This window comes from Drosophila persimilis, unplaced genomic scaffold (genome assembly GCF_003286085.1).
Source record: "Drosophila persimilis strain 14011-0111.01,24,50 unplaced genomic scaffold, DperRS2 tig00003932-arrow-arrow-pilon, whole genome shotgun sequence".
In the NCBI taxonomy this organism is placed as follows: domain Eukaryota; kingdom Metazoa; phylum Arthropoda; class Insecta; order Diptera; family Drosophilidae; genus Drosophila; species Drosophila persimilis.
The window spans coordinates 40184-50077 of NW_020825705.1; the positions used below are offsets into that span (position 1 = coordinate 40184).

General features: G+C 42.0%; 3 protein-coding genes and 1 pseudogene across 3 annotated transcripts; 2 read left to right on the plus strand and 2 right to left on the minus strand.

The window, feature by feature from the left end:
* The first annotated feature begins 6455 nt into the window (after nucleotides 1–6455).
* Nucleotides 6456–7260, plus strand: LOC6587397 (histone H1). Its single transcript, XM_002013090.2, has one exon. The coding sequence runs from the start codon at nucleotides 6467–6469 to the stop codon at nucleotides 7238–7240; it is 774 nt and encodes a 257-aa protein (XP_002013126.1). The 5' UTR covers nucleotides 6456–6466; the 3' UTR covers nucleotides 7241–7260.
* Nucleotides 7261–7632: 372 nt separating this feature from the next.
* LOC113567239 (histone H2B-like) lies at nucleotides 7633–8054 on the minus strand. The gene is given in 2 exon segments (XM_026994408.1): nucleotides 7633–7964; nucleotides 7966–8054. Coding segments are annotated over 2 exon segments (372 nt in total). The 5' UTR covers nucleotides 8044–8054; the 3' UTR covers nucleotides 7633–7670.
* A 190-nt stretch (nucleotides 8055–8244) lies between these two features.
* Nucleotides 8245–8717, plus strand: LOC113567236 (annotated as a pseudogene).
* Nucleotides 8718–9172: 455 nt separating this feature from the next.
* Nucleotides 9173–9565, minus strand: LOC6587476 (histone H4). The gene has a single exon (XM_002013093.2). It carries the CDS (start codon nucleotides 9545–9547, stop codon nucleotides 9236–9238), a length of 312 nt encoding a protein of 103 aa, XP_002013129.1. The 5' UTR covers nucleotides 9548–9565; the 3' UTR covers nucleotides 9173–9235.
* Between the last annotated feature and the right edge of the window lie 329 nt (nucleotides 9566–9894).

The following is a 9894-nucleotide window of genomic DNA, read 5'->3' on the forward strand; positions in this document are numbered from 1 at the left end:
CATCCACATCCAAAGCACCACCTAAGCCAATTCGTATACCGAAAAAGACCGTGATACCCACCAAAAATGGCAATAACGAAAAAGGTCTACCGGTCATAGTAACGTACCAGCAAAACGCCAAAGCCCTAACAACACTCCTGAAGGAATCATCAAAGAAATTTACTCTCAACATCCTAAACAAAAACGTGATACATGTAAAGGTCTTCACATTGGCAGATTTCAACCTAACCAAAGAGTTGTTGAACAAAAACAAAGTGTTGTACTATAGCTTCACGCCTAAGCAAGTTAAGCCACACACAGTGATCTTAAGGAAACTACCACTTGAAGTGTACGATTCTGATGAGGTCAAGACAGCACTAGTTGAGGCCGTGCCTGAGCTAAACATCCTGTCAGTAAAGCCTTACAAGGAAAAGATGTGGATGGTTCAAGTGGAGAAAACTGAAAAAATAAACGAAATATTTAAAGTAACAACACTCCTCAACTGCCGAATTAACATCGAGGGTTTCAAGCCGCACCCAAACGCAATTAAGCAATGTCACAATTGCCAACGGTTCTGCCATGTTGCCAGCAACTGCAAAATGGCATTCCGCTGTGTCAAATGCACAAAAACACATGCTCCAGGGCAATGCACCTTAAAGAAAAAGGAAGACGGCCAAGAAGATACCACACAAAAAACCCAATGCGTGAACTGCTCTGGAAATCATACGGCCAATGCTAAAATCTGCCCAGTACGAATTGAGTACATCAAAAAAATGACCGAAAGGCGAAACCACACCCAAAAAAAAACAAACAAGTCCATCGCAACTGCAGCTGCAACTGTCCAGCTACAAAGCCGAATTGAAAAGGGACGAAGCTACGCCTCAGCAGCCAAAAGCAAGCCGATACCTACACAAGTGAAGGAAAACCCGAGAGCACGCCAAGAAAAGAAACAGGCAAACACCGCAGAAGAAAACGCCGGTTTTTCATTTGAACAACTCAACGGGGACTCTGTGGATGCATTTGGAAAAGATTTGCTTACCTGCTTCGACATCATGCAATCCCTAATTAAGAAATACCCAAACTCCAGCTCGGATAAAAAGGGAAAACAGCAATTGATTCTGGACTTCCTGATCCAAATCGCGCTCAACTAAATGCCAGTAAAAATCATGTTCCAAAACGTCAATGGCATCGTTCAACGGCGTAGGCGAAATGAACTTAACGAACATCTAAACAAACACAGGCCAGATCTGATGCTACTCGCTGAGCACAATCTGAGAAGTACGCACTCAGCCGGATTAACCAACTACCAATTCGTGAGGCAACATGTAGCAAGCTTAGAATCCACGCAGAACAGCACAAGAAGCCCTGGAACAGCAGTAGCCATCTGCGTGAGAAATGGACTCAGTTACGAACGAGTGAAAATCGACCAAATGCAATACATCGAGGCTGTGGCAGTGCAGATTTCCTATACAAACAGACGCAATATAAGAACTGGATTAATTGCAATCTCACTCTACCTACGCCCCCAGCATCCTTTACTAAGCTCAGACTTGGACATTCTAATGCACTCGCTAGCTCAAATAGAGGATCATGAGCAATTCGTAATCGGATGTGATTTGAACGCGAAACACCCAGCCTGGAATAGGCCCACGTACCGTCCAGAACACATCAACACGTCAGGAATTAGCTTAGAGCGGTGGCTGGCAGACCAACCATTCCTAATTCTCCACCCAACCCAAGAACCCACACGTCCCAACCAGACAGGAGACTCCTCAATAGATTTTTTCCTAACATCATCCTCAACCCCAATAGACTACTCAACATTTACCTACGGCTGCAAAATCATCAAAGACTTCCCATCAGACCACTTTGGAATAACCATAAACATAAATCTAGGACGGAACCGACTAAATTACAACCCACCAAAATCGATACACAATTTTCATAAAATAGACCCGATCCACTGGAACACAATAATTTTACAGAACCTAAGACACATCCCAAACACCCAAAACTTAAACACAGCTGACATAGATAACCACGTGCATACTCTAACAAATGCAATAGCCAAAGCCCTTGATTCTGATGAGGCAATCCCAAAAATAACCATAAACCCGACTAACCCAAACAATCCGTTCACCCGACTTAGCACCCACTGCCTAAACCTAATCAAAAAAAAACGAAAACTTAGACGCATGCTTTTCCGCCGCCTATCCACCCTTACACCCAACCAACGCAACCAAATCAAAGACACTATAAAAGAACTGGACATACAAATAAACTGTCACATAGAAATCGCAGAACTGAAAACAATAGACCAAAAACTACGCAAAATTAACCCAAGTAAAATTAGCCAGAAATCACTCCAAACACTCAATCCAAACACCCCACCAAAAGAACAACTAGCTCATGACCTACATTTGACCAACGTGGAAGCAGCTCTAATAGACATAGACCTAAACCTTAGCACCTCCCAAAATATAACTTCCACTTTTCACAAAATTAATGCCCTGGCGTGGTCCTTCGAAAGAGTCCATAGCCAAAATGAAAACATCACCGACTCAGACCCTGTCCTCAGGGCACACACAATCGCCATCAATGAAACAATAGCCCAAACCTCATCCACAACACTAAACTCATACAAAACTACATTCAATATTTCCAGAACAGCAGATGGTAACTGGCCCGAGTCCCATGAATGCGGATTCACAAACGCCGAAGAGCTCTTTGAAATACTGAAAATAAAAAACTCAAAGAAGACCATGGGACCGGACGGCACCAGCAACTTTCTGATGAAACACTGCAATATGCCAATGCTAAAACATTTAGCAACACTATTTAACCACTGCCTAAACTTAGGATACTTCCCTTCCGAATGGAAGAACAGCAGAATCATCGCCATTCACAAACCTGGACTAAATCCGCACAGCCTCCGAGCCTACAGGCCTATTGCTCTACTATCTGCAATAAGTCTGCTGCTGGAGAAAATAATAATGCAACAAATACAGAAGCACATGGACTCACATAGCACGTTGAAAGATACTCAGTATGGCTTCAGAGCGAAATCATCAACCAACCATGCGTTCATCGCAGCAAATGATTTCATCTTTGAGAATTTATCCCACAAACGTGCTACAATAGCCTGTGCTCTGGACTTTGAGAAGGCTTTCGACACAGTCTGGACCAGCGGACTCATTTACAAGATGACCCAATTAAATTTCACCCCAGACATAACAAAAATAGTCCATAATTATTTAACAAACCGCTCATTTCAAGTTAGCAGCCCAGAAGACTCGGATCTGTCCCTTATAAGGTCGATCCCAGCAGGGGTTCCACAAGGTTCACTGCTGGCACCCATCCTCTACAACATCTACCTGGCAGACATGCCCGATTACCAAGTCCCTACCGGCTCAACCACACAAATTAAAGCACTAATCTACGCCGATGATATCCTGCTACTGGCATCTTCCGGTTCAATGGCCATCGCTGAAAGAGAGCTAAACGGGTACCTGAACATACTGTGCCACTACTTCACCAAATGGCATCTCAAACTCAACGCAAGCAAATGCACCAGCTCAATCCTTAAGGGCCCACGATTGGGCTACCTGTACAGGAATGCGAGGAGATTCCAGCCCAGTCTATTCATCTACGATAGACTGGCAATTAAATACGAAAAGCAGTTCAAGTACCTCGGTGTTGTCTACGACGAAAAAACTGAACTTCAAGACACACACAGCAAATGCCCGAAGGAAAGCGTGTGCAATGATCCACAAGATCCAGCACATATACAAACCAATATCCACCAATCAAGGGAACATCAGTCACATCACCAGAATCTGCGCTCTAGCCTACAAAAAACTAATACAACCAGTTCTTATGTACGGCTATGTAGCGTGGATGAACATAAAGACTATCGAGATGGAAGAGCTGCGCCGGTTCGAAAGAAAAATACTTCGCAAATCAATCGGCACTCAAAGCAGAGACGCATTGACGGGCCACTACATACCGAACAAGCGACTTTATAAATTAACAAAAACAACAAGGATAGACAGACTCATGTTCCAAATACTGGAGAAGCTGGTCGAAAGAGATAATACGATACAAACGGAAATACCCGCAAACTACCACACTGAGTTCCTTACCGCCCATCATTTAACCCATCTAATGGAAATGGGCATTATCTATGACGAAGACGAAAACCTCATCTTCCACCACAGAAGACATCGATCTCTAAGTCACGCCGACGGTCTGGTATTCAATACCAGTCAATAAGCCACTCCCCCGTCCAACTGTAAATACTGTAAATACTCCCCTCCACTCCACCCTCCTTTACCCAGTAAAATAAGAATAGAATAAGCTTAGCACATAAATTAGCCCATAAGATCTAAACCAAATCAAAAGTAAACTTTATCCAGGTTTTTAACTTAACCATTTTTTCCTGGAAAACACTAAACCACTAGATATTAACTATAACATAACCTAAACTAAAGATAAGATCTCTAATATAATAGTAACCAAAAGACTAGCACCCGGATAAGCTTAAAGCGCAGGGTAAAATTACACACACATAAGATAAAGTAAGCTTGAACTTGTCACTCATGTATCACTATATACCTAAGCAGAAGCTGTGCTACTGTAATATGAAATATGACAATAAATAAACGCTAAAAAAAAAAAAAAAACGCGATCGATTATTACAAATTCAGACTTTGAAAGTGAATAGTGAAAATGGCTCGTACCAAGCAGACTGCTCGTAAATCGACTGGTGGCAAGGCGCCGCGCAAACAACTGGCTACCAAGGCCGCACGTAAAAGTGCTCCAGCAACCGGAGGCGTGAAGAAACCTCATCGCTATCGCCCCGGCACTGTTGCCCTCCGTGAAATCCGTCGCTACCAGAAGAGTACCGAGCTGCTGATCCGCAAACTGCCTTTCCAGCGTTTGGTTCGTGAAATCGCTCAGGATTTCAAAACTGACTTGCGTTTCCAGAGCTCGGCAGTAATGGCACTCCAGGAAGCTAGCGAAGCCTATCTGGTCGGCCTCTTCGAAGATACCAACTTGTGCGCCATCCATGCCAAGCGTGTCACAATCATGCCCAAGGACATCCAACTGGCCAGACGTATCCGTGGCGAGCGTGCTTAAGTTGATATTTCTTCGTCAGGCGCATATAAATTTCATACAAATCGGTCCTTTTCAGGACCACAAAATAATTTTCAATGAGATTTTTTATTTCTGCATACTCGTACTATTTTTCCCAAATAAAATATTTGTAATTTTGTCTTTGCTTTGTGCTAGAGCGTTGGTTTAGATACAAAACAGAATTGGATTGGGAGAATACCGTATACGATCCGTATTAAATGTATAGTTAGACGAATGTTTTGACATCTTCTGGTTTTTCATTCAAGAATTTTGCTGATTGTAAGAATTCTAAAAGGCGGACAACATTTGTGTAGGGTTAAATTGCGGCGACACATATAATTTCTATGTATTTGGGAAAGAAAAATATATTTTTGTTGCGAGGTGATAAACCTATCAGAAACAAACAGATAGACCTGTGGAACTAGAATAGAATACAAACCCTTTTAACGCAATTTTAGATTTTTCCAATGACCAATAAATTGCATTTGATATTTTTCGAATCTACTACTGGTATACTAGTATGCAATAATTGGTCGTTATAAATGAAAATATATGAAAATCTTCAACAAAAGTAAATGAAATATGTTCTTAAGATTCGTATAAATTGGTATAGACAATAAAATTTACGTAAAATTTATTTTTTCGATTTTTACTTTGAGATGAACTTAATTTGTAGTGCTATGTGGGTAAGAAAGTATGTTATTTATGGGTAAATATTGGCAAAAATGGATCAGAAATAATATAAAATTGAAAATCGTGTTCATTTCCTTAAGAAAAATGGTTTTAAACAATATATTTTTAAGCATTTATATTTTTTGACCCCTAAATTCAATGTTGAACATATCCAGAAAGTGGTCTTTTTGTACCTAATAGGGTTATCTTCAAAACGATTTTAAAATACCATACTAAACGATATGTGAATATATGTTTATTGTCTCTTAAAGTAAATTAATCAAATTTTATGTTTAAAAAAAAAGTTTATCAAAATGAGCCAGCATTGTTATTTATTAATATCATTGAATCCAAAATATAAGAGTTGGATAACTAGTTGTCAAAGTTTGCACAATTATTAAAAATCGATGATGGACGATATTCACAAAATAAATGATTTACAGTAATATTTGAAATATTTAACAATATGAATCAATGAAAATATATTTCAATTATTTAATAGTTATATATAGAAAAGCAAATATAAGCCAGACGTTCAATGAAACTTCTAACAAACAAATCACCAATGCTAAAATCATCTTCGTACTACCCTTCTACTCGCTTCTCATTCGAACGAGGGACCATAGCCCAGGTCCACAACGGCGTTTTTTCATTGAAAAGTGTAATTTTGTAAAGAATAATGTCTGATTCTGCAGTTGCAACATCCGCGTCTCCAGTGGCTGCTCCACCAGTACCAGCGGAGAAGAAGGTGGCCGCCAAAAAGGCATCTGGATCCGCTGCTGCTACTGCAAAGGCAAAGAAGCCCACAGCTCCACCATCGCATCCCCCAACTCAGCAAATGGTTGACGCTTCGATTAAGAGCTTGAAGGAACGTGGCGGCTCATCGCTTTTGGCAATCAAGAAATATATTACTGCCGAATACAAATGCGATGCCCAGAAACTGGCCCCATTTATCAAGAAGTACTTGAAGTCGGCCGTTGCCAATGGAAAGCTGATCCAAACAAAGGGAAAGGGTGCATCTGGTTCGTTTAAGCTGTCGGCTTCCGCCAAAAAGGAGCCTAAGCCAAAGGTTGCATCTGTCGAGAAGAAAGTTAAAAGTAAGAAGGTGGCGTCATCGTCGTCGGCGGCAACCAAGAAGACAGCAAGCCCTAAAAAAGCAGCCGCTGCCGGTGACAAGAAACTAAAGGTGAAGAAGTCAGTCGCCACCAAGAAGACCGCCGAGAAGAAGAAAACTGAGAAGGCAAAGGCTAAGGATGCGAAGAAAACTGGAACCGTGAAGGCGAAGCCAACAGCGACAAAGGCCAAGTCGAGCCCAGCAAAACCAAAGCCAAAGCCAAAAGCAAAGGCTGTAGCTGCAGCGGCATCTGTCAAGCCCAAGAAGACAACGAAGAAGCCAGCAGCTCCCGCCACTGTAAAGAAGCCGAAAGCCAAGACGACGGCGGCCAAAAAGTAAAGTGTGAAACTGTACACGTTGGTGTACAAGGTCGCATTCGAAATTTAGATGTATCCGTCTGAAATTGATTTAAACAAGCCCTTTTCAGGGCTACAAAACTATATTCAAAAGAGATACAAATTATCGAGCCTTGTCTTGCATACATACGAGTATGCTATAGATATATTGTATATTTAGCATCCAGTTCAAACGTTATTCAAAGAGTTATTCGGAATGCATTTTTCCCGAACCGAATCAAATACGTACATATGTATGAAAAACCGTTCGCACAGACGCTGTATCTCAGAGGTCGGCAATTGAATAAAATTGTTATTGTATTGTGCATATATTTCTTGCATATCGATGAAATTATATATTGAAAATGGAATTTCTTTGGAAGAACATTTTGTGGCCCTGAAAAGGGCCTTTTTGGGTTTTGTTCGAAACCAATTTACTTGGAGCTGGTGTACTTGGTGACAGCCTTGGTTCCCTCACTAACAGCGTGCTTGGCCAGCTCTCCCGGCAGCAGCAGGCGCACAGCCGTTTGGATTTCCCGACTGGTGATGGTTGAGCGCTTGTTGTAATGAGCCAAGCGAGACGCCTCGGCAGCAATGCGCTCGAAGATGTCATTTACAAAGCTGTTCATGATGCTCATCGCTTTCGACGAAATACCAGTGTCAGGATGGACTTGCTTCAGAACTTTGTAAATATAGATGGCATAGCTCTCCTTCCTCTTGCGCTTCTTTCTTCTTGTCGTTCTTGGTGATGTTCTTCTGAGCCTTTCCAGCCTTTTTGGCTGCCTTTCCACTAGTCTTGGGAGGCATTTTTCACTTCACTTTATGTAAAACACTTAATGTGTTTGAACGGACTGGGCTCAGAAGCTTATAGTTTTATTCGAGTAGTCTGTTCAGGTTTAACATACATTTCGTAGCGGGCGAAAACCCACCCCTTGGTTGAGCGCTCATGCAGTCGGAAAAGGTATAATATGGCGTTCTGTGGCGTTTGACAACATTCGTGTGTGAACAGTGAAAAAGCAAAGGAATCTATTAACATGTCTGGTCGTGGTAAAGGTGGCAAAGTGAAGGGAAAGGCAAAGTCTCGGTCGAACCGTGCTGGTCTTCAGTTCCCTGTTGGTCGTATTCATCGTCTCTACTTCGCAAGGGCAACTATGCCGAGCGTGTCGGTGCCGGCGCTCCCGTTTACCTGGCTGCCGTGATGGAATACTTGGCCCGCTGAAGTTCTCGAGTTGGCTGGCAATGCTGCCCGTGATAACAAGAAGACGAGAATTATCCCTCGCCCATCTGCAGCTGGCCATCCGCAACGATGAGGAGTTGAACAAACTGCTCTCAGGGGCGTCACCATTGCTCAGGGTGGTGTGTTGCCCCAACATCCAGGCCGTTCTGCTGCCCAAGAAGACTGAGAAGAAGGCATAAATGTTCCAATAGGAAAAACAATTTACATTCTTGTACAATATATAAACCAAAACGTCCTTTTCAGGACGACCCAAACTATGACAAAAGAATTAAGAGAATTTCATAATTTATTATCATTCATTATTATCAGTTGAAATAAAATGCACATATTTGTGTTTTTTTGGTACAGGGGCCTAAAAGAAAGTACAGTTGCGTCCGACTCATCTGAACAACGGATGAAATTCAATGTTTGCTTGCCAAGAAAGAACCCAAATTTACTACCTACCCAAGTTATCTACGAGAATACTTTCGATCAAAAAGTTCCCATCTTGGAAGATGGCTGAACTTTTAGACTGAAAGAAGAAAAACACTATATGCAGCGCACATACATATGTATGTACATAGTAGAGGGAATTGCGTATTGCAATCAATGACTCGACAATCAATTAATTTTTTCTTTCATTATTCTGCTTTTACTTCACTATTATCAAGTACGATTCATGATTTTGAAAATATGTCTCTCTTCTAGATTATTTTGTGGTCCTGAAAAGGACCGATTGTTTAATTTATGGTTACTTTTGAACTGCAGACTATACAGATTTTCTTAACCGCCGAAACCGTACAGCGTGCGGCCTTGTCTCTTCAGAGCATACACAACATCCATGGCTGTGACTGTCTTCCTCTTGGCATGTTCGGTGTAGGTGACGGCATCACGGATAACGTTTTCCAAAAACACTTTCAGCACTCCACGAGTTTCCTCGTAGATGAGTCCCGAGATACGTTTTACACCGCCACGACGAGCTAAACGGCGGATAGCGGGCTTCGTGATACCCTGGATGTTATCACGAAGAACCTTGCGATGACGCTTAGCGCCTCCCTTTCCCAAGCCTTTGCCACCTTTACCACGACCAGTCATTTTCTTTCACTATGTTGTTTCACTTACGACACGAAGAACGAATGCCATCCACATTTTGTATCGCTTGTATTTATACAAAACACCATCAAAACACGAGTGAGTCCGAATGATATGTGCATCTCGCTCGTGAAATGAAATAGCATGCTTCGGCAACTCTCTCGTTTCAACCCTCCACCAGAAGAATGCTTTATAAGTAAGTGGCGGGATGCGCGATCGATTATTACAAATTCAGACTTTGAAAGTGAATAGTGAAAATGGCTCGTACCAAGCAGACTGCTCGTAAATCGACTGGTGCAAGGCGCCGCGCAAACAACTGGCTACCAAGGCCGCACGTAAAAGTGCTCCAG

What these genes read in the sequence shown, in the direction of transcription:
- LOC6587397 (XM_002013090.2), top strand. Translation starts at nt 6,467, where the DNA reads ATGTCTGATTCTGCAGTTGCAACATCCGCGTCTCCAGTGGCTGCTCCA.
- LOC6587476 (XM_002013093.2), bottom strand. Translation starts at nt 9,547, where the DNA reads ATGACTGGTCGTGGTAAAGGTGGCAAAGGCTTGGGAAAGGGAGGCGCT.